This window comes from Barbus barbus, assembly GCF_936440315.1.
Source record: "Barbus barbus genome assembly, chromosome: 35".
Lineage (NCBI taxonomy): Eukaryota > Metazoa > Chordata > Actinopteri > Cypriniformes > Cyprinidae > Barbus > Barbus barbus.
The window spans coordinates 5,428,964-5,452,974 of NC_136763.1; the positions used below are offsets into that span (position 1 = coordinate 5,428,964).

General features: G+C 38.2%; 1 protein-coding gene across 1 annotated transcript in view; it reads left to right on the forward strand.

Moving 5' to 3' along the window:
- erc2 (ELKS/RAB6-interacting/CAST family member 2) overlaps positions 1-18,861 on the forward strand; it is a gene marked incomplete at both ends in the record, with an annotated part of 53,774 nt that extends 34,913 nt beyond the window's left edge. Inside the window, 9 exons of the mRNA XM_079393001.1 lie at positions 822-959; positions 1,500-1,640; positions 1,736-1,876; positions 3,695-3,897; positions 14,972-15,092; positions 15,204-15,364; positions 15,501-15,648; positions 17,054-17,602; positions 18,835-18,861. Coding sequence (XP_079249127.1) covers positions 822-959; positions 1,500-1,640; positions 1,736-1,876; positions 3,695-3,897; positions 14,972-15,092; positions 15,204-15,364; positions 15,501-15,648; positions 17,054-17,602; positions 18,835-18,861 — 1,629 coding nt within the window. The remainder of the gene's footprint in view (positions 1-821; positions 960-1,499; positions 1,641-1,735; positions 1,877-3,694; positions 3,898-14,971; positions 15,093-15,203; positions 15,365-15,500; positions 15,649-17,053; positions 17,603-18,834) is intronic.
- Between the last annotated feature and the right edge of the window lie 5,150 nt (positions 18,862-24,011).

Below are 24,011 nucleotides of genomic sequence, written 5' to 3' on the forward strand. Positions count from 1 at the left end.
GGGAGGAGGTGGAGTCTTCTGTGCAGTGGTGCTGTTTTGTGTCTCAAAGCGAGCAAAGAAGGCATTCAGCTCGTTCAGCAGGGGGATGGTGCTGTCACAGGTCTGTGGTGGGGGCTTGTAGTCCGTAATGGTCTGAATCCTCTGCCACAGGCTCCGAGTGTCTCTGCTGTCACTGAAATGATGGGCTATCCTCCTGGAGTACTGTCTCTTGGCCTCTCTGATGCCACGGGAGAGGTTGGCCCTAGCTGTCTTCAGGCCCTCCTCATCTCCAGCTCTAAAGGCAGCGTTCCGAGCCTTCAGAAGTCTGTAGACCTCCCCAGTCATTCACGGCTTCTGGTTGGCCCTGACAGTGATGGTCTTTGTGACTGTTACATCAATGCACTTGGTGATGTAGGCAGTGACAGTCTCTGAGTACTCTTGGAGGTCTGTAGTGTTGTTGTATGTGGCAGCCTGTTTAAACATATTCCTGTTTCGCTAATACAGTGATGCAGGAATGAGTCCTAAAATCCAGAAATGAGTTCCACTGTTTAAAAAAGTCAATGTTTTTTTTTAAATAGCTTTTTGATTAAATACCTGAAATAAAGCCTGTGGTTAAAACAAGCTCAATATATTTTCATATTTCATTTAACAACATAAAATACATCAGTAAAGCCCCACCCATGATTTTTAAAAAAGGTTTATGCTTTAAATGGCAATTTCTCACTAGTCTACTTTTACAGCCTCCATCAAAAATCCCAATGGTTTTTTGTTGTTCACAAAAAAAAAAAAAAAATTCATGTTTGCTAAATCCACACTTGTTTTATCTTCTTCCTCTCTCTCAGATTGAGAACCTTCAGGAGCAGCTGAGGGATAAAGATAAACAGCTCGGGAATCTAAAGGACAGAGTGAAGTCTCTCCAGACGGACTCCAGCAACACTGATACTGCCCTCGTCACGCTAGAGGAAGCCCTCTCTGAGAAGGTACCAGAAACGATCCCAAAAATCACTAAAGGAAATGAAAATGTAGAGCAGAAGCAAATAAAATCAGAGCTGCCTCATATATGCTCATTTAGGTGTTTGGAGAATATAAAATGAAGTTCAAAGTTCAAGAAATTGCCTTCGACAACAGACTGTGCATGACATATTCACAGTATTTTAAATTTAGGAAATAAATTGTACCTACTGATAGCATTGTTTATTTGCACCTGTTGTTTTAGCACCTGATTTTCTAAAGTAATTATGCAAATCAGGTAACAAAGAAAACATGGCCAAAAAACTACATTAATTACAGCACATTTCTCAGCATTCAGGCCAGATGCTCAGAGACTACCATGATCTGGAATACTTTAGTTGCATTGTACAGCATTTTTACGGCAAGTCTTAGTGAATTTATCCGCTAATCTGTGAAGAATGAAGACATATACAGACATTTATTGATAAACCTTGAGTGTTAGGGAAGTGGAAATAGTTTTAGCATGCTCAATTATCTGTGAGTTCAGGTGAAATGTGTTTTTGTCACAGGAGCGAATTATTGAGCGTCTGAAAGAGCAAAGGGAGAGGGAAGACCGAGAGAGACTGGATGAGGTGGACTCATATAAAAAAGAGAATAAAGACCTGAAAGAGAAGGTGAACTCTTTACAAGTGGAGCTAACAGAAAAAGAGGTACATCAGTGACTGGGTGTGTGTCCGTTTCAGTTGTGTTTCTGTGAGTTTTTGGTGGGACTGTCAGCTCTCGTCTCGTCTTGCTCTTCCTCCAGTCGAGTCTCATAGATTTAAAAGAGCACGCCTCCTCGCTGGCCTCATCAGGTCTCAAGAAAGACTCCAAACTCAAGTCCCTTGAGATCGCAATCGAGCAAAAGAAAGAGGAATGCAGTAAACTGGAGACACAGCTGCAGAAGGTATGATTTTCCTTCTGACATCTTGATCATCTGACATCCTCCACTTTAGGTTTACCAGCATCATTTGTTAAAGGGGAATATCTGCATTTTTAAAACCGATATCAATCAACCTGTAATTGCTACCACTGGAATTACTTTCAATGATTTAACCAGTTGTGTCATTGAATGTGTTTTCTGCATTAGCTTAATGGTCACTCATTTTAGAGGGCATCATGGGAACTTTATAAAAGTAGTGATGAGTTCCTATCTTTGTCTAATTTCTCTTATTTGACGGTAGTTATGTCTCAAAACCTAGTGAACTGCCTACCTAATGGCATTTTTGGGTATCAGAGGCGCATATAGTTCAATTAAAATGTTTGAAATCTGACTATGTTGATCAGAAATGCTGTTTTGGTTGGCGATTCACTCTGATTAGACACTCAGAGTCGGCTTCTTTTTGTTCTTATGTTGCTCTCTAGTTATTTATATTCTCCTGTTTAGAACATTATCATTATCCTGAAAGAAGAGCTAATGATAAAGCTTGTGCTGTTTTACTGAGTCCCTTCATCCTCCTCCTCCTCCTCATTTCCCACGATTCCCTCCTTTGCAATGTAGCAAGCAGAGCAGCTGTTCAGTCAAATGAACAATCCCGTAAGTGTCTCTCTGGATCTGTACTAGCACATATTGAAAACATGAGGACACTATACTCTTAGTTTCTTTCTACTTTAACTTATACGAATTCAACCCTGCTGCTTTAGAAAGAAGGGGATCTAATTTATGGTCTGATGAACTTTACAGTTCAGGAAAAATGCAGTATGTATTTTAGATGCAGCTTTTAATTACTATGTTAAGTAAAAATATATTGAAGTAGCTATTTTTGGAGGTTTTTTTTGTATAAGTAGAGATCTGCAGAATGCCGAAGTTGTAGGTTATTTAGAGGAAATATAAATAATATATGGTAAATTGTGCAATACACAAATTAAATGTAAGTTTAAATTATTTTTTTATTTTTCAAAAATATTCTTCCTTAGTTCGGGTGTAATACAGATCTTTTTTTAGAATCTTGCATGTGCATCCTGTTTAATATATTTTTATTGGTTTTATCATATAACCAGCAAACAGGATTAAAACAGAATTAGTTGGGATTCGAGGGCATTCTGTGAAATGTAGAAAAACTGTGTTGTTTCCTCATGCTTCCAATGTTTACTAATCTGTTTTTGAAATTAATACCCAGATACTTGAACACGCATATGTCTGAAGGCAAAAGCATTGCAAAGAATTTTACCACTGAACCATGGAGCTAAAATCCACATTTGCATGTCGCGTTGCATGTTCCTCTGTCGTGTGTGTTTTTTCTCATATCATGTGAATCTGGTGTGAGCTCTGACCTGTTGCAACTTTTGGTTGTATGACCACATTATCTTGGATTACTTATGTTGTAGCGTTCTTTAATTTTGCATTGTGTGTGATCCATTGTGCATTCATTTTCAACATGCCAATGTAAACTGTGTTTCAGAATGCCCACAGTGTTTTAATAATTAAGCAAGGCTGCATTTCAATATTGCAAAGAAAATGATGCATAACTGCAAATTTGTTTGTATAGTATAACGTGATCTCTTGTATTCTGTTTCAACTGCAGCAAGACAAATACGTGCATTTAATTTTATATTTAAAGCTTGGCTAATTATGTGCTTTGTGGAGCCCTCTTGTCTGCAATACTGGTGTATGCACTGGAGTGGCACTCCGAACTGGGAATGCTTCTGCAGGATTTTTTGATTGACTGAGACTGTGTGTTTTAACTGGTTTCTGTGGTGATGCCTTCCCATGATCGTCATACAGAGGGCTCATGATATGGAGGTGCAGCAAAGCTCACGTGGGAACCCTGAGTACGTGGACCGGGTCAAACTTCTGGAAAAGGAGGTGTCCTTCTACAAAGAGGAGTCCAGCAAAGCCCAGGCCGAGGTCGAGAGGTTACTGGAGATTCTGAGAGAGGTGGAGACAGAGAAAAATGACAAGGATAAGAAGATTGCAGAACTGGAAAGGTGAGAAAAAGCCACTTATTTATTTTTAAATGCTTTTGAAAGTGTGAAGTCACTTATACACTACCAGTCAAACATGTGGACACACTTGACTGAATTCATTTTTGCATTCTTGTGCAAATTGTGTTCTTATGATCTTAAAACCTTATAATGCATACATATGTGCATATAATATAATAAATGCACAGTTTTAAATTTTTTAAAATGAGTTTGGTCAGATAGTATAACATGCAAGCATTTCTTTACAAAACTAAAGAACTTTTTTTGTTTTTCTTAAGAATGACTTTGGCCATATAGTGTGATAGTGTTTCTGCCAAGGGATAAAATAATAATAATAAAAGGTAATTGCAACTTCCTCACTGATATTTTTCTTGCAATTCTGAGAGGCAAAGTAATACTTATGAGTTTATATCTAGACGTTTTCTCAGAATTGCAAGAAAAAAGGGCAGATTAGTATTAGTAAACAATGAATAAACAGTAGTGCAGTGTAAATATTGGAATTCAAGTGAATTTTAAAAGATTTGACAAGCTGAAAATATTTTTGATGCCTGCACGGGTTTCAGAAAGCAGCATCAGGACAGAGTCCTTGTTTTGCCGTTATCTTGAGCTTTGACAGCATCAGTTGACAGTTTATACTGTACTTAATATCAAATTCTGCTGGGGTATAACATCAAAATGCTGATGTCAAGAAGAGCTGTTTTGTTACTGATGCAGTACAAACCATGCTGTACTCTCAGAGCTGCCGTCAATTATGCATCTCCTAGAGGTGAAAGATGATGATTGCAAATATTTATGCTGTTTCCTGGAATCGTGCATTCATGAGTATTCTGTGTTTCTGACATGCTCTGAATATTGATATGGAGCTCGTGTTTAGTGGTTTAGCCTCTCTCTTCATGCGCTGTGATGACTGCTACTCCCGACAGATCTGTGTGTTTTGGCATGTTCATGTACAGCTGCCTCCATATCGCTTTTCTCTTCTTCTAAATTCTTGTTTAGTTGTTGAGTAATTCATCAAGATATCAAGTCCATGCTAGTGCTGTATGTTCAGGTTGTACATCATCCGAAATGGGTGTTCACACTAACAGTGACTGAAAAAGTCGTGAAAGGTTAATTTTTATATAGGCAGTAATACTAGTGGAAGTGTACAATGTAATATAATACTAAAAATGTCTCATTTTAATATATATATTAGTGCTGGGCAACGATTAACATTTTTATTCGCGATTAATCACATGGTTTTCTGCAATTAATCTCATTATGCACAAAAATCAATAATGATTTCAAAAGTAGTGTATTGTGCACTTGTTTCATTTAAAAGAGCAGCTATATGGACAAAAGTGCAATAACATTTGGTTTGCAAACACTTTAAACAAATAAGGTGCTTTTTTTTACAGGAGTATTCATTTTACATAGTAGCAGTTAAAATAGGCTATTTTTTGTAAATCTCAATTTATAACATTAATGTAATCAAATTAAATATAAAACCAAAGCTGTTTGCCACTGCCAGGGCATTAATGTTTTTATAGAAAATATTTTATAGTTTGTTATAGAAAAACAAGTTATGCTCCAGAGCCTCGATCATAACATTATAACAGAAACAGGCACCTTCCGAGTAGAGACCTGCACTATCACGGGACCCAATGCAACAGAGTGTGGCACGGGACAACACTTGATGGGCGAGTGCGGGTGCGGGCGGGTAGAGACTCGTGTGTGCGGGATCCGGGAGAATAAGGGTGTACTCACACTAGGCAATCTTAACCGTGCCTGAGTGCATTTGACCCCCAAAACTTGGTTCGTTTGACTAGTGTGATCTAGTCAAAAGAGACGTTTAGCCGTCCCTGGCTCAGTTGGAAGAGGTGGGCTAGAGCGCGGTTCAGTTGGGCTAGGGTGCGGCACGGACACACATGTAGTGTGAGTGCTAACCACACCGGAGCGCAGAACTTCTGTTCTGATATGTGCATCATGATTGCGTATATATATTGCGAGAGGGCCGTGTGTTACTGCATCCAAAACGACTCAAAACAATAAACCAAAATTAACAAAACGATGCACTCCACTGTGCTGAGCGAGAGCACTTCTCTGCTGTTTTCATGTGCTATTGGAAACGTCATATTTCCCACTAATGAAGTCGTGATTACGAGCACGTTGCATTCTTTTCTGTTAAAAATAGTGAACAGTGGTATGTGAATGTTGATGCTTAGCCCAAATAATTTTATCTGAAGCGTTCATGTGAACGCTGCTGCAGTCTTTGGCCCACCCCAAATGCTCTCATCGGTTAAGGCACATGATGACACCCATCCTAAGGCAGTACTGATCAACATCCCACCCCTCCTGTGACCCATGGTTTTTCTTTATGTGAATTCAGAGCCAGTGAGCAACAGGCTTTCATACTGATAATAATAATAATAATAATAATAATAAAAAAAAACTAAAAAAATATGACTCCAGGGGGCTGACCGACGGCGGTAGAGCAGGTGGTGGAGGAGCCCGGGACTCAAGAGGCTGGAGGCGGAGACAAGGGTCCTCTAGCCATGACGCTGATGGAGACTGGCAGACCCGCGGTGATCCCACCGCACAGATGGAGGGCTGAGGGTGAGCAGAGGGGCTGCCAGACGACAGCAGTGGAGGAGGCAGGAGCGGGAGGGTGGGTGGGCATTTGTAAGCCTTCGGGCTTTCAGGGCTGGTGTGCGCTGCCCACACACACCAAATCGTGACTCCCAGCACCGTGAGCCCATCAGACAGGGGAACGACAGGGCTGGTAGACAGTTCAGGGCAGACTGGTAAGTCCGAGGAAGATGGGAGGAGAATAGGCATGTCCGCTTAAATATCTGCCTCCCAGTCTATTTGGTCCCCAGAGTCCAGGGAACACTCACCCTCAGCGGTGGTTCAGTGGGCGGGGCTTTTCTCTAAGCCCTTGTGCTCCCTTGCATCATCCACCATCGCATTCTCAGTTGATGGCTCTCGCACCTAGTCTGACGTCACAGGCTCCGGGGCGATCCTCAGCTCTGTCACTCTCTCAGGCGATGGCTCGTCGGTCGCGGCGGGCTCTGGCTCTCCATCAGTGGTGGGCTCGGGCTTGGGCTCTGCGCAGCGGGGTGATGGTGGGCTGGGATCTGAGTTCGGAGTGGAACTGGCGAGATCATCCTCTGGACAGATGGTGAACAAAGATCCGCTTCTTGCCAGTATCCACTCCGCAAAGGCAGCGAAATCCTCTCGAGGGCTATCTTAGGACGACGGCGCTGTGCACGCGGTGTTCAGGCTGGCGTCATAGAACTTGCAGAGCATGTGGGCTGGTGTGATGAGCGATGTCCAGAAACAGTCTGGTATGACCCTCGAGAGATTTTTCCCCCTGCTGCAGCAGGAGGAGTAGGTATTCCGGGTGGGATAAGGGGTCAAGGGGTCCATAGAAATTATTTTTAAATTGAACGAAACACAGAAAACAGATGGAGGGGAAACACACAGTTATACATTTTGCGGGTCAGGTCTTCTGTCTTGATACTCTGTCGGAGGGAACGACGCGGAGACGTGGATCAAAGTAACAGTCTCCAGAACAAGGGGTAACCCACACTAGGAACAGCTGAAGACACACGTACATAACATTTAAGACCCAACAAAGACAGACAGCACAGTCTGGGACTTAAATGGATGGGATAACGAGGGTAATTACAAAGACACACCTGAACCAAATCACACAATCGATGAGAGACATAGGCCGTTTCTCAATACCAAGTTCGCAGAGTCTGGACTTCCGTCCTTTCGAGTTTGGACTTGCCAAGTTCGACTCAGAAGAACGAACTCTCGAGGACGGGAGGACGAACTGAATTCTGGGTTATGGCCCGTATCAAGTCCGCACAAGTCACCTCTCGATGCATCCTCGGTAAAAGGGGCGGATCAAGAACACATCCGGGGATTTGAACTGGACTTGGCTCGATGTGAACTTTGAATTGGAACAGTACTTGGGCAGCGACTGATGACGTTTCACAAGTCCACAAGAACACAAGTACAGACAAGTACGCATATTGAGAAACGGCCAGAAACTTGGTTACTGAGAGCACATGGGGAGGAAAACATACAAACAGACAGTCCAGGGGCGTGACACATGCGTGTCAGATCCACTTCACGGTCAGCAGCGTCAGCTCTTAAAGTAATAGTTGCCAAATAACCTAACCCAGCTGCTGTGATGTCTGTTAATCAAAGAACAAAACAAAAAAGAGGGAATCAATAACTTTTGTAGCTTTAAGGATTCATCTATATTTAATTAAAAATTTAGTGTTCATAACTTTGTTCAATTTCTTTATATTTTTCTTCTTGCTAAAGGGCACATAGATATGACATTTATCATAATGGGTTTATGTGAAGATTGTTTTAAGTTCACTTAAACTAGAAGTTGTTATTTTTTAATGTTAAAATTGATAGCTCTCAATTATACTGTAATGTTGAATGGCTATAGTCTATGGTTGAATATTAGGAAAAAAAGAACAATTTCCCAGAGACATCAGTAGTAGTATCAGTGATACTCGCCTTCAGTCATAAAAAAGATGCCATTAAAAATATACTATCTTTATTTCTACATTCATTTGAAGATTGGATGTGAAATTATTGCAATATAAAAGTATATTTTAAAAAACTTTATTGTTAGGTGGGATTAATCGCGATTAATTTCAGAAAAAAAATGTGCGATTAATTAGTTAATTTTTCTTAATCAATTGACAGCACTAATATATACACAAAACATTGACTGGCAAATTTCTCAGTATTCCAAGTGAGCTTGATTTATGCATTTATGATGCAATATGAAATGCTGCAGTTTGCAGTTTCAATACACACTTTTTGTTCCCATTCAGCAGTAATTCCTGTCAGTGTGAACAGCCCTTATAATAGTTTTGAGCATCAGACAGTAAGTTAATTTCCTCATAGGTTCCAGCTCTGGCTCAAAGTCTTGTTGCTTATTATCAGTTGACCTACTCATGCTTTAGTGTTAATGTGGTTTGATTAACCATGTGTGTTTCTGTTCTGTTTTTTTACCGTCTCGCCAACTCTTTCTCTGTTCTGTCTGTTGGTCTTTCTCTTTTTCCGACCTCCTTCTCTGCCTCCTGTTCTTCCATGTTCATCTTCTGTCATAAAACACTCATTTCTTGTTCAAACATTATTGTCCATCTTCATATTCTTCCTATTTTACATTTCTTTCATTGGCTTCTGAATTCCTGTCTATCTATCTATCTATCTATCTATCTATCTATCTATCTATCTATCTATCTATCTATCTATCTATCTATCTATCTATCTATCTATCTATCTATCTATCTATCTATCTGCCATCTTCATTCATTTTACCTCCATCCATAACTTTATAATTCATACCCCCTTCACTGTGGCCCAGCCCCCCTCCCCCCGCTGCCCGCCCCTCGCCCCGCCCTGGTGGCAGAGCTCCCTCTGACCCTCCCCCCTCTGTGTCCGCTGCCCCCCAGCAGATTGGGGGCATGGTGTGGGACTTCCTGGGAAAGTGAGTGCTCTGTCCTGGCACCACGGCTTGGCTGCATTTATCTGTCTGCAACTGCTGTGTGCTTGATGCCTTATGCCTCTTTTGAACGGCTGTCTTTTATTCACTGGTTTTTCTTACAAAGGAAAGAATCCTTTTGTTCTTTATAATGTGGTAAATACGTGCCAAATTACATTGATGTAAAAATCTGTGGACTGAGACAGCCCAGAAAATAATATGTGTGTATAATGTGTTTTGTATGCTGTTTCTTGTGCATGTGTTGGGCTCTCTTCCAAACCCTAGTGAAATGCCTCGCATTCTAATGTCTACATACGCAGAATCCTAACCAAGATGGAGCCTCAAAAGTGGAAAATTTTAAATAATTTAAAAAAATTATTTGCAGGCAGCAGCAATACAGTCACACAAAGAGTGCTCAAGATATCTGAAAGAGAGTCTGATGCTGTTGCTAACAACTCAACAGAAATCTTGACTGAGTGCATTTGTAAAAAGTATTTTCTACTGTTTACACTTACAGAACCCCAAACTATTGAATGGTAATATGTGTAAAGGATACATTTAATGCTACCTCAGATTTGGGCCAAAACTGCATATTTTATATATTGCTGTCTACCTACTTCTTTTGGGGAGTGTGCTTATGGTGCATAAACTATGTTGCCTATAGGTAGGAAGCTCACTAGGCTTTGGAACTGAGCTAATGTGTACCTCAACCAGAGTGCACGTTTTCCTTTTATGATTATATCTGTTCTATTTATTTATTTATTTTGTATTTTTTTTACTTATTTATTTATTTTTTTGTATAGTAAAAATAGAACATCAAAATTTATTCTAATGGTTCCACAGCACAATTTTCTTTCACATGTCATACGTGTGATAACTGCACACGTGATGCATCTGTTATGATGTTGGCATTGCAACATGTTAATGTTTAGACATTCTCTAAAATTACATCAAAATTAAAGGGATGGTTCACCTAAAAATAAAACTTCTGTAATTAATTACTCACCCCATCAGGCTGATATGCGTTTCTTTCTTCCATGAAATAAGAGAGAAGTTGATTTCATACCAAAGTTTTAATTGTTCTAATTCTATGAGGCTCACACCAAAGCTAAAACAAAAATTACACAGAGGAACAATATAGTTGGAATCATTATCAGAATTATTTTTGTTCAGTTAGTGAATGATAAAACACTGACAGTCAACCAGAATACATTTAAAGTGGCAGACAACAAAACTGCAGCTCATGCTTATTATAAACAAAAAATTATCACATGTTGGTGTGGACACTATTATCATTATTATTATAGTTTTCATTGGTTCTGGTCAGAACAGGCAGAATGTTCTCTCAGAAAGTGAATGGGAACAAATGCCGTTGAGTCAAAAATGACACAAAAAAAAAGTCATTAAAATGCAATAGAAGTAGTTCATACTTATGGCTTGTGCATTATCTTCTGAAGTCTTAAGAATTAGATTATATTTAAATCATTATTACTGAAAATCTCATATTGAGTTCTTTGTCCACTTTTGAAGAAAGAAAATCATGCATGTTTAAAACTACATTTAGGTGAGTAAACGGCAGTATTGTTTTTATTTTTAGGTGAACTAATACACTCAGTTACACAGTGGTTTCCACATAGATCTGTTAACTAATGACATTAACATGTTCTGCAGTTGTTACTGTACTTGCACCTACACGCTTCTTTGATCTCTGTGCTTGCCGCTTGGTGTTGCTGGCATACGAGGGCTCTGGCAATGAGCGGAGAGCCCTGTTTCCTGACCTTTGGACACCCATTTCACATGCTGAACCTCTTGACCAGTCATCTTTCTGCTTCCTAACACGATCTCTCCTCCCTTCCCTCTCACTCTTCTGAATGATCCTCTCCATCCCCTCCCACCTCAGCCCGCGAAATTCCCCCTTAAATTGACCGTCTCATCGGCCTGCATGAGACATTCTGCAGCATTTCAGGCCCTGTTTTGCTCTGTGAATGAGCTGGGTGCTTTAGGTAGGGTTTAGTGTTCCTCAAGTAGGTTTGCACCCTCATGCCTGATCGCTCTTGCCCTGTTTGCCATCCCGTGTGATCCCTCACTGCGGCTCGGCTGGTTGAGTTGCTGCATGTTAGTTCTCTCACAGGCCCCAGCAGATCTGTACTCAGTGGCGTATCCACTGACGGTGATGATTTGAGATGATAACATTGTGCATCCTGCCTTGCTGACCTCAGGAGCCATTCTAAACCACTCCTAGTTTCTCACTTGACTCTTTCCAGCTGTTTTCTGCTTCGTTTCGATGAATTCTAAATTTTTGTTTCTCCTTTCCTTCCTGTTTGTTGTGTTGTGGCTTCTCTTCCTTTCCGTTCCTGCCCTTCCTGCATCTTTCCACCCTCCTCTTCCTCCTCCGCCAGTCTTGCTCCCAGGTAAGTTGGTTGTTCCTCAGGTGTTCACCCTCCATTATGAGCAATAACCAAGCGGGCTTTGTTTGTGTGACGTTAGAAAAATAACTATTTTTCCTCAAATTTGCATCTAGTGTGTTGTTGTCACCGTTATGAGTCGTATTTAATGGTGATGTTGTGTTGTGTTGTTGTTTGCATTTAATAATCACACATACAGTGACCCCAAAATGTATTTGGACACTTAAAACACACTTTAAGAAGTCAGAATATCAGTGCATTATCTAATGAAATATTCGACTAACTCAATCACTTTGGAGTGGATGCATTGAAATCTCATGCAATTTTTTTTCCAGTATAAATATTCTTGAATCAAGATACATTTACTTGAGAAGCAAAAAAGAAGAGAGAAAAAAAGAATCAAAATTAAGTGAGTTCATACTTAAAACAAGAAAAAACAAAAAAAGAAAGCTAAACTTGTTTTCTCTTTGAATTAAGTTTATTTTTTTTACTCTATTGGCAGATCTTTTTCTTGTTTAAGTATAAACTCTCTTAATGTTGACTTTTTGTTTTATCAGAAAACAATTCTTAAAGGAATATTCCACACAAAAATGTATATTCATAATATTGTAGTAAACTTTAGAGCCATTGTTCCAATTTTCGCTTCTAGGGAATCACTCTTAAGATTCAATATTTATATGATTAATTGAGATTAATCAGAATGTCCAACATATACCTTGTTAACGATACCTTATTAAGACTTGTCCAGCAAGCATTAAAATCAGCCCGTTATTTCTTAACAATTTTGTTTATCTTATTCGCGGCCAACGATAAAACAAACCAAATAGTTAGTTATCAAATTCATGAGCGTAGGTAAACGTGATCTTTGGCAAGTAATTAAGATTTGCAAATGACATAGCAACAGACAAGAGATTTCTTAATAGAATCAAAGTTTATTTCACTACTCTAACACAATACTAAGCTAAATGACACAAACAGAAGACGTAACAACACACACACATTCGTTGCAATGAATTGTTTTGATCTGAAGAGAGTTTTAGGTTCTAATGCTCGTTTTCAACCTGAGGGAAATCACACGCATGGAACTCTTCTATCTTTACTCTTAAAAGATAAATACAACCAGTTCCAGCAGATTTAGGAGATATTCCCCTGGTTTCACAGATAAGGCTTAAGCCTAGTCCTAGACTAAAATATAAGTCTGAGCTGTTTCAACTGAAATAAACTTGCACTGACTGATCTTAAAATATATCAGTGCCTTTGTTTTGTCTCAAAATGCACCCTAGTAATGTTTTTTCTAAGGCATGTTTATAAAAATTACTTAAATGTCCTAATTGAACTATGGCCTAATCCTGGTTTAGTCTAAACCCTGTCTGTGAAACCGGGCCATTGTCTTACATTCCTGGCTTTCAGTTGAGTTCAATTCTTTCCCGGTCCAGGAAAGATCGTGCGCGGATTGGCGGCTTGGTAGGTCGTTGTCACGAGAATACTCTTCAGTGGTTGGTTGGCTTCGTTCTGACTTGATGACACTCCCAGGAAGTTGGTTTCAGTTTCTGAGGCTTTAGATGTTAAAGTTCTTTGGAAGTTTGAGTCTTGATCTCAGTTCACTGCTCAATCATGATGTTAAATGACTGAGAGCGCCGCGCGAAAATAAACTTTTCTTTTCAACAACCAACCCTGAGACACAGTTGGGTATCTGTTTTTAACGGGCCAATTTGGGATCCGCCCACGGGCGACTGACCCAATCGGATTCTTCCTGTGGGGCGGAGCCCCCGCCCTGCACAGCTTCTTTCCGTGCATACATTATCTGCTGCCTTATTTCATAAAATAACACACATATCCTAGCAGATTCCTATAAGTGTCCTAATTTGTACATTATGATGGGAAAAGACCATTTTCATCCATACCAGATTATTGCTGATGAAATCAGCTTTCATCTGAAATCAAACGCCACGTAATTTTGCATAACCAAAGTACATATATCAATTGTATCCATTACGCGGTTAAGCCCTAGATGAAACAATCCTTAATTCTAAATAATCATATTGAACATGTGAACTGAACATAAAGTTATACATCCAAAGATTACAACAATACCATCAATTCCAATAACACAGCAAGCTTATACATGTCATGAAAACCTTAATATATGTTATCAATATATTGTATATATTGTTTTCGAGTATATTGCTTCAATAGCAGAAACTAGTATAATTTTTCCCTTTTAAAATACTTGAGCAAATCATTGCGTCTCTTTTTCTGTCAGAGAGCAAAAAAGGCGCATTCCTCTTTTGGAGAGAAACGCGAGGTCACGAGTGTCACTTTCGTGGAGATCTGGGAATTGTCTTAGTTCGGACTTCGGCTGTAAAACCGTCTTCCCCTGCAGATAACATCATTGAATTACTGCGTTAATGGAAAGAAAAATCAGGGAGGGGTTGTTTCAGAGTTTTCCCAGATGACAAAATCTTTGCCCTGTTCGACTTTATTTATGATAAATCCGGTCGAGCACTGAAGGTTCTCTTCTTTAAAGACATCCAGATGTTCTTCTCAAATATATTCAGGGTTTTAGAGGTTTCCTGAGACCAGAAGATTTAGGACAGGAGATCAGCAGGAGGGAAGCTTTGATTCCCGCTCGAGAATGTTTTGTCCGAAATTATGTGTGTGTGTGTGTTCTGGTTTCGACCAGTTCCTACAATATTCATTTATATTTATAGTCATAATTTTCTTGACCAAACCTTACTACAAACCTGTAAGAATTTCTGTGGAACTTGTAAGAAGATGTATTGAATAATGTTGGTAAACCAACCGTTTTGGTACCCCGTGACTTCCATTATATGGACAAAAAACAAACAAACAAAAACAACAGATATCAATGGGAACCGAATCTGTTTGGTAACTCGCATTCTTCAAATTATCTTTATTTGAATTCCACAGATGAAAGGAATGCATAGAAATTTGGATGGATATAATTGATTTTTGGGTGGATAGTCCTTTAATATCTTATGTCATTTGCTTCTTAAGTAAATGCATGTTAATTTAAGAGAGATATTTGTATTGGAAAACAAGACAAACAATATGCTATAATTAATTTAGATCAATATATCATGTTTGGTTAAATAGGGTTTTGTGATTGGTATCAAATTCAGTTATTCAGGTGACACTCTGTATGTGTTCTAAGGCAAACCAAGGATCAAAATAAAAAGGGCCCAGGCATCAAGCTTGGTCCTCAGATGGACAAGAAAGGCCCTGGGAATATCTTGCAAGACCAACGGAAGGATAATCCAATGGACAACCCAAAGGTGTGCTGTTTTTATTTTATGGCTTTAAATGTTGCCTTAAATCAGGAGATAACAAGAAAAACAAAAGGGTTTCTCTTTATTTTCTTGCACACATTTTTCTTTATTTCACAGATGGAGGAGTTGATGAATGTTTTGGAGAAGACGAGGCAGGAGTTGGAAGCCACTAAGCAGCGTCTGTCCTCCACCCAACAGTCCCTGGCTGAGAGAGACGGCCATCTGACCAACCTCCGACAGGAGCGCAGAAAACAGCTCGACGAGATCTTGGAGATGAAGTAAGGATCCTTGTAGTCAGACTCTGTTTCTTCATAAATATTTGATGCCTAGTATGTTTTTAGTCTACGTTCCTTTAATTGAAAGCTGCTCAGTGTACATCATGCATGCATATCTCAAACGGTCTGTTTCCCTCAGACAACAGGCTCTGCTCGCTGCTATCAGTGAGAAGGATGCTAACATCGCTTTGCTGGAGCTGTCCTCCTCCAATAAGAAGAAGACACAAGAGGAAGTGTTGGCCCTGAAAAGAGAGAAGGACAGACTAATGCATCAGCTCAAACAACAGGTCAGTCGATTTCTGTACTCAGAAACCCATTTAATTACACCTAGAATTAAGGTATTGTAGAGTGAAGATATTATTAATTTTTCATAGGAATGACAAATTCTGGCCAAGTCTGTAATTATTATCGAAATGTCAAATGAACAATATTGTAGAGCTGTATGATTTAGATTTTTAAAAAGGTCATAAAACACAATAAAATTAGTGAAAACTAAGTAGTTTGTATGTTACTAGCGAATTTAGGGATAACACCATTAAAGTGTAAGCTTCTGAAGGAAATAGTAGGGCTGTACTATACTGATATAGCTTAATGCATATCACAAAGATTGCAATTTAAGTAAATAAATAACAATAACGTTTCAGAGTGAAGCACAGCACAGTGTCTATATATACATGTGCAGCTCATGAGTATTTTTCAGTGTTTTAGAAAAAAAAAATTGTAAATGTACCGTTCTGTGCTTCACTCTGAAACAATTTAGCATGTGAAAATTTTAATTAAGACATAAATAATAGTATTGTAATTTTACAATTTTTGATCAAATATAATTTTTTTTTTTTACAATACAGTACTTTTATTGCAATATATTTCTAATGTTGTTGACTATAGGCCTACTAATAAATTCAACATATTTTTATTTAACGACAATAACAAAATCATAATTATTATTATTTTATAGTCAAACTGAATGGGTCAAAAACAGTGGGAATGTGGCCTATGAAAACTCAAGTGGACTTTTTTTTTTTTTTATCTGTTCACTCACTTCATGGTCACTTCATGCTCAGTCATTCTATATTGATTAATTCTTTCCAAACAGAGTTGTTCAAGTAATCTAGTGAAAATGTCTGTATTTTGTATATGGCAATATACAATGCAAAAAAAAAAACATCGCAATTTCAGTTTTTTTCTCAATATCATGCAAGACTAATATATATTATTTTGTAATTTTTCAATTTTTTTGTTAATCTTTTCTATGATCGATCACTATCCCTATCCATTGTCCAGATGATTCCATAAGTTATCTTAGTCTTAAAATAGCCAGAAGCAATTAAATATCCAATATCAGCCAATAAACTGAATTTTATGAAGTGCTAATATACAGTATTGTGCATTCCTATTTTCAGCTTCAGAAGGATGTTTTTCCCGAAATGTAGCCATATCAGCTTACAGCTTTGAGGGAATGAGTCAAAGAAAGTATTAGAAAATCTCCTGTACTTCCTCTGAGGCATGTAGCCACCTGATACAATGTAAACTCAGCTTTGTTTTCTGGCAGTTTGTGCTTCATGAACTCCTGGAAATTGAGTAAAAGCAAGCTGATTACATTTGTACAAGCCATTTAGAGATGTTTGATGATCTCAGACCCTGCATCAAAAATATGCTGCTTGTGTCTTACTAACTTTTTATCCATTTTAGACACAGAGCAGGATGAAACTTATTGCTGACAACTACGAGGACGACCATTACCACCCTCACGCTCCACCTTCCCACATGCAACCTCAACCCCTTCATCCTCAACCCCAACCCCAGCCATCGTACCCACAGCCCCAACACCCCCACCAGCCTCCTTACCCCCACGCGCCACATCCCCAGCACCCACAGCCTCCACCCCACCACCCTCCACATCCGCAACAGCCACCCCAGCCTCAATACCCCCACCCACAACATCCACAACACCCCCAGCACCCACAGCACCCGCAACCACTCGGCCAACACCAGCACCCACCTAGACCCCAACCACCTCACCCTCAACACCCTCATCCCGGGGTCCCTCCGCAGCAGCACCCCCATGGCCTTCCACCTCAGCAGGGCCCACACTCTCAGCCCATGTCACACCCGCAGCAGCACCCCCATCACCCCCCGCATCCCGGCCCGCAGGGTCCACACCCTCGACACCCTCCACCACACCATCGGGGTCCAGGCCGTGGACCGCCGCATCCCGGACACCGACCCGCTCCAGACCAGGTTTGTACTGTATCTTCACTATACTACAAATTTTGTGTCTGCACCTATTCTAATTTAATTAATTAATCTAATTAATGTACATTTGTTTTTCCTACTTCCTGCTGTTCATCATATGACCGTTTCCTTAACCTTTGCAGTATTTCTTATCTAATCTGCATCACATGAAATCCAATACTTGCTTCTTACTAATTTTAGGATGCTGATTCCATAAATAGCGCCTGTTTTGCATGAGCACATCACAAAATTTGATGCATTTTGTAGTATTTTTCAGATTGTAAGTTAAATGATACATATTTAATACTTCTTTTTGTCATTGAAAAATAAAAAAGATGAAACATATATAGTTAAAATAAAAATTCAAAAGGCAAAATTCAGAAAACATCAACAAATGTAAGTAATATTAGGCCTTTTTTCAGCAGTAAAATAATCAGATTTGTGTATCTATTAATTACAAACTGTTAACCAAAAATACCAGTGCATGTTGAAGTTGTTTTGGCTGCTGGTATGCTGGTAACCCATATGGGATGCAGGTATGCTGGTTATTTCCCGCCATCAGCAAAGCCACGTTTTACAAACTTGGTTAGCCTTAAGCACCAAATAAACCAGCACTAACCAGCATAGACCAGTGGACTTGGCCAACTACATGATGATATACTATGATATAATACATTACATTAAAATATCAGAGAGTTTGACGTCAGCAATGGTCACTGGCATTGTTTTTGCATGCGAATATTATTTGAGACCTACAACAAAAGGCAAGATTAATTAATTCTATTTAAATAATTTATCTTTAGAATAAAATCAATAAATAACATGGCAAGGATCTAAAGTATTGATGCACTAACTTTTGAAATAAGTGGTATTTTAGTATTATTTATATACTATTATAGTATTTGTTAATATTTTGAATTTGCTTTATTTTTTAATATTTTCAGTTTTCATTTTAATTTTAGTGTAGATTTTAATAATTTTGTTATTGGATTTTGTCTTTTTTTATTTTTAAGTAGTTTTAGTTTAGTTAAAGATAACAACGCTGATTGACATCAAATCACAATATATGGCTGGTGTTTTCTGCAGGCGATGGATCTCTGTATAATATACCTGTCTCTCACTGTAATGTAATCGCTAAATTTCCTAATCTAAACAACCTGCTCTTTCACCTTTAACTCATCTAATTCTCCTCATTTCATGCTGACCTCTGGATATCTGGATATATTTTGGGCTCAAAGGATGATGAAGAAGGAATTTGGGCATAACTATTTCCAAACCAAAGCTATGATGTTGTTTTATGGGGTGAGATCTTGATGTCTGATGTCAGTTGTCTGGTTTAAAATGAGATTTTGTGGATAAAAGCGTTTTGCCAAACAATTTTTTTATGTTCGCAGACAATTCAGTCACTTAAGGAGGAGCACAGCCATGCCATACAGATGAAATTCAACATTATTCACTTGGCCAGTCTTTACCTACAATCAGATTTATTCTTTTGGATGGGGCCCCATATTTTTCCATGCATTAAGGAAAGAGGCGGAGCATTAGTTTGAGTGGGAGGGCCAAAGCTGGAGATGACCACCTGAGCAGGTAAATACTATCAACAGAAGTACTAACACTTTATTTACTTTTTCATTTACAGTTTCATATCATACACTACCATTGTGGTCAATAACATAAATATTAACATTAACATTAATATTAACTGATATAAATATAATAAATATATATTAATGTAATATAAAGAAATTAATATATTCAGCAAGGGCACATTCTATTCATAAAAAGTACATTCATTTTTTAAAGAAATTAATACTTTTATTCAAGTGACAGTAAAGGCATATATAATGTTGCAAAAGATTTTTATTTTTAAATAAATGCTGGTCTTTAGAACGTTCTATTCTTTAAAGAATCCTGAAAGAAATGTAGCAGTGTTTCAGCAAAAACATTAAACAGTACAATTGTGTTCAACATAGATAATAATAATAAATGTTTCTTGAGCAGCATATTAGAATGATTTCTGGAGAATCATGTGACACTGAAGACTGGAGTAATGATGCTGAAAATTCAGCTTTGCATCAAAAAAAAAAAAAACTTACATTTTAAAATATATTTAAATAGTTTTTAACTAGTAATAATATATATATATGAGCCTTTTCCAATATTTTTCCAAAACTTACATTTAAAGGGGTCATATGACGTTGCTAAAAAGAACATTATTTGGTGTGTTTGGTGTAATGCAATGTGTTTATGCAGTTTAAGGTTAAAAAAACAGTGTTTTCCACATACTGTACATTATTGTTGCTCCTCTATGCTCCGCCTTTCTGAAACGCGTCGATTTTTACAAAGCTCATCGTTCTGAAAATCGAGGCATGCTCTGATTGGCCAGTTATCCTGAATACCTCAAGTGTGAGACAGAAATGTTACGCTCCTTACCGTATTGTGATGCCGTGTCCCGGCGAGACTAAAACAATAAAACCCACTATAAACTAGGCATTTGTTGCATCCAGTGGGGACACTCCAAAGAGAAAGGAAAACTTGAAATCGCATCATATGACCCCTTTACTATTTACTTTACTTATACTAGTTGTATAAGTGTAGTAAAAGGGTAAGGACCTTACCGTAAGGTATAATGTAACGTTTAAGTGTGTAATGTATAATGTGTAATGAAGTGTATGTTGTTGTTTAAAGGATGTTGATTGTTTTAAACATAGATACTGTTATGCAAGAAAAATTTCAGACCCGTCTGACAATAAAGTGCTATATCATATCATCATATCATTTAAGGATATACGATTTAGATTATATTTTTCCGCCAAAATAATTATACAGACAAAATAAAATAAAATTACAAAAACAACAACAATAAGAAGAAGAATGGACAATTTAAGAATAATAAAAAAACAGATAAATATTAAAAATACAAGATAAACATTACAATATTGTACACATTTACAAATAAACAATATCATTGTAGGAATAATAAAAAATAAATAAATACCTAAACAATAATACAATTCACTTCTCTGACATATTCATAGTTGTCTTTACAAAAATATAAAACCAAGCAACATTGGTGATCATGTATAAACCAGTTTCCACAAATCTCTTTATAATGATCAGTTAACAGGGGAGAGTTTTCATCTTTTCAAAATAAAAACAATATATACATTTTTTGGACAGATCACTTCATTAAATATTTATTTTTCTTTCATTTCAAATATAAAACCAGGTCACACATCCACACTGAAGCTTTAGGTGGGATTGCTGATTTCCACTCCAGTAATATTCTTCTCCTTACTAATAAAGTGACAAAAGCGATAACATTTTTTAGCTTTTTTTGTCAATAATACTTTGTGTTCTGGCACACCAAAAATAGCAATTTCAACGCTGGGTGTTATTTATAAATTAAAGGCATCATTTAGTGTTTTAAATATTAGTGTCCAATAGTCATTCAGCTTTTGACAAGCCCAAAACACAATATTATGTTTTTTAATGTATTTATGTGCAGCCTTGTTGAGCATTAGAGACTTCTTTCCAAAACATAGACATGGTGTAATATTAATGCTAAATGATGCATTCTCTTAAGGATAATTGTTCCATGTTGTTGTTGTCGTTGTTGTTTTCAGATGATTAAAAAAATAAATGGAGAGGAAGTCTGGACTGAACAGAAACACAGTTACTTCCTGGTGCAGTCCTTTTTCTAAAGACATTTGCCTTGAAGGCTCTCCATGCTCAGTCAACACTAGATGAGACACTGCAGCTGCTCCTAGTTGCCTGGTTTCCACTTGCGACCAGTGCATGCATCCAGCTGGCCCCGCCCCTTCTCATCACGGCCCCGCCCACTCTAATCTAGCTCCACCTCTTCAATGAAGCAACAAGTCAGCCTGCACCCATTCAAGCCTTGATTCTGTTTTTTTTTTAATGTTATCCGATCTAAAATAATTCCATCCTAATAATTTAATTTTGAACCATTTTTTACGATCACATCTGCATTAGCAATTTTAATCTTAAAGGCCAACTGTTGCCTGCCTTCAGTTCTTTAGATTTTATTATATGTGCTACTGTATACATTTATGTACTTAGGTTTGAGTATGCATTACGATATGCATGGTCCACATTTAAGTCTCCATTGTTGGTTTTTAGAGTATATTGGGCCTTAGAGAGTTAGTATGCCTCAGAGGTAGTCTACTCTATGCAGAGTTCCTTTCGTCTCACCGATTATAACGCACATAACATACACCATGCTAACCAGAATTTGCCCTTTCTTTTTGCTCGTGCTCCACTCCAAACAACAAGCCTGGTCTGCATGTAAGCTCTCATGCACCTATGCACCTCCACCCCTTACAACAGGGAACATTTCTAATGGTGCTTCAACTGGTGCTCAGGCCCAAAAGAAATGGAGACAGCCATGGCTAAACCATTTCGGACATCAGCTAACACTCTCTGAATCCATGGCGGCAAGTTTTTTTCGGAAGATAATTGAGATGTTTTCCCAAGCTACTGCTGCAGGTCGTAGCATTGATGAATTTGTCAAGACGTCTGTTGACAAGGCCAGTCCAACCTGCGTGTCAAATAAAGGGAATGTCCTTCTCCTTTAACGAACCGCCCCACCAGGTACCGGCGGAGCTACCGCCAAATTCTCGTAACGTCTCAACATGGTGGCGAGTGCCTATTTATAAATAGATAGTAGATATATAGATAGAGAAATACTAGCTAAATATAGTGTGTCTACTGTGGTCAGACTATTGTGTCAGAAATCAAAGGAAACGTCTTTTTTTCTCGGTGTGTTTGAGTCGTGTGTGTTATCATTGTCTGTTTGGCCCTCACAGTGCTCCAATTACAAGATCTTGGCACTGGGGTCTATGCAAAAAAAGAACGCAAAAGGTCTTTTGCAGGGCATGCGCGGAATCAAGAAACTAGATCTTCAGCTAGAAAAAGTGTTGTATAGAATATGTTGCACCTCACAAAAAGAACAAAAAATCAAATGGCAATGAGATCTGAACAAAAAAATATTTTGGTGACCTGAGGTGGATTTCATCACTGTCATTGTAAAGGCACCTTAAAGGAATATTTCACCTGAAAATGAAAATTCTGTCATTAATTACTCACCTTCATGTCGTTCCAAACCCATAAGATTTTCTTTCGTTTTCGGAACACAAATTAAGATATTTTTGATAAAATCCAAGAGCTTTCTGACCCACACAACTGACATATTTAAGGCCCAGAAAATTAGTAAGCACATTGTTAAAATAGTCCATGTAATCAGTGGTTCCACCTTAATGTTATGAAGCTACGAGAATACTTTTGTGTACAAAGAAAACAAAAATAATCACTTTATTCAAGATTTTATTCTCTTACGTGTCAGTCTTCAACATGCATTCATGAGAATACCACAACGCATTTGTGTGGTGCTGCTGAAACGGGAGCTGTCGTTCTGACATAGAATTGTATGTATGACTTCCATTGTATGGTCAAAAAATATAATGGAAGTTAATGGCAATAGCAATGGCAATGGCTGTTCGATTTACAACAGTCTTCAAAATATCTTCTTTTGTGTTCAGCGGAAGAAAGTAACTCATACAGGTTTGGGATGACATGAGGGGGGAGTAAATTACAATTTTCATTTTAGGGTGGACTATGCCTTTAAGAAGCATAAACATAGTTTCAAGTGGAAGAACACATTGAGATGGCTGGGATATGTTAACAGTTGTTTTGCATTGTCTTGTGTCATTTCACTGCTGTTGTCTGTAGTTGTGGAGTTCACATTAGGACTTTGGCAAAGCCCAAAATATAGCCAAGATCTGACTGTTAAATGACCTGTCTGTGCTTCCATGTTGCACTTCACCTTCTCGTTATTCAGGCGCCTTCACATTAGTCCAAGAATCGCATATGTTTCTGTTCTGTGTTCGCATAATGTCAGAATTACCGCATTCAAAAGACTCTGTTCTGATAATTTTGTATCTTTCAGCTCAGAAATGATTAATTTTTATGCCCATCCTCAAATCTTGAGGGTCAAAGAAAGTGCATTGTGTACCTAAGCTATAATAAAATGATATGAAACTAATTTAACGTAGGCTAACTGTATGTAGTTCTGTGTATTTCTGTGACTTTTGAGCTCCTACAGTTAAGTCGTAATGTCGTAAAGCAATCTCACCAAACTTACAAACTCCCAGATGTTTGAGGGGAGCATGAAAGAAACAGAAGCCATTTGCCTTATTAGAAGTCACAAGAATGATTTTGAAGCTCAAGGTGAAAGGTAATACACACTTACATGCAGTTGCATTAATGTTAAGATTCTGGCCATTATGAACATTGAGCAAGTTAGAAGTCGGAAACTTCACGGTAATTCTGTCATGACGTGAGCGCATCATTGTCGCTGTGCTCAAGAATATTCCTACGTTTCTTTGACTATTGT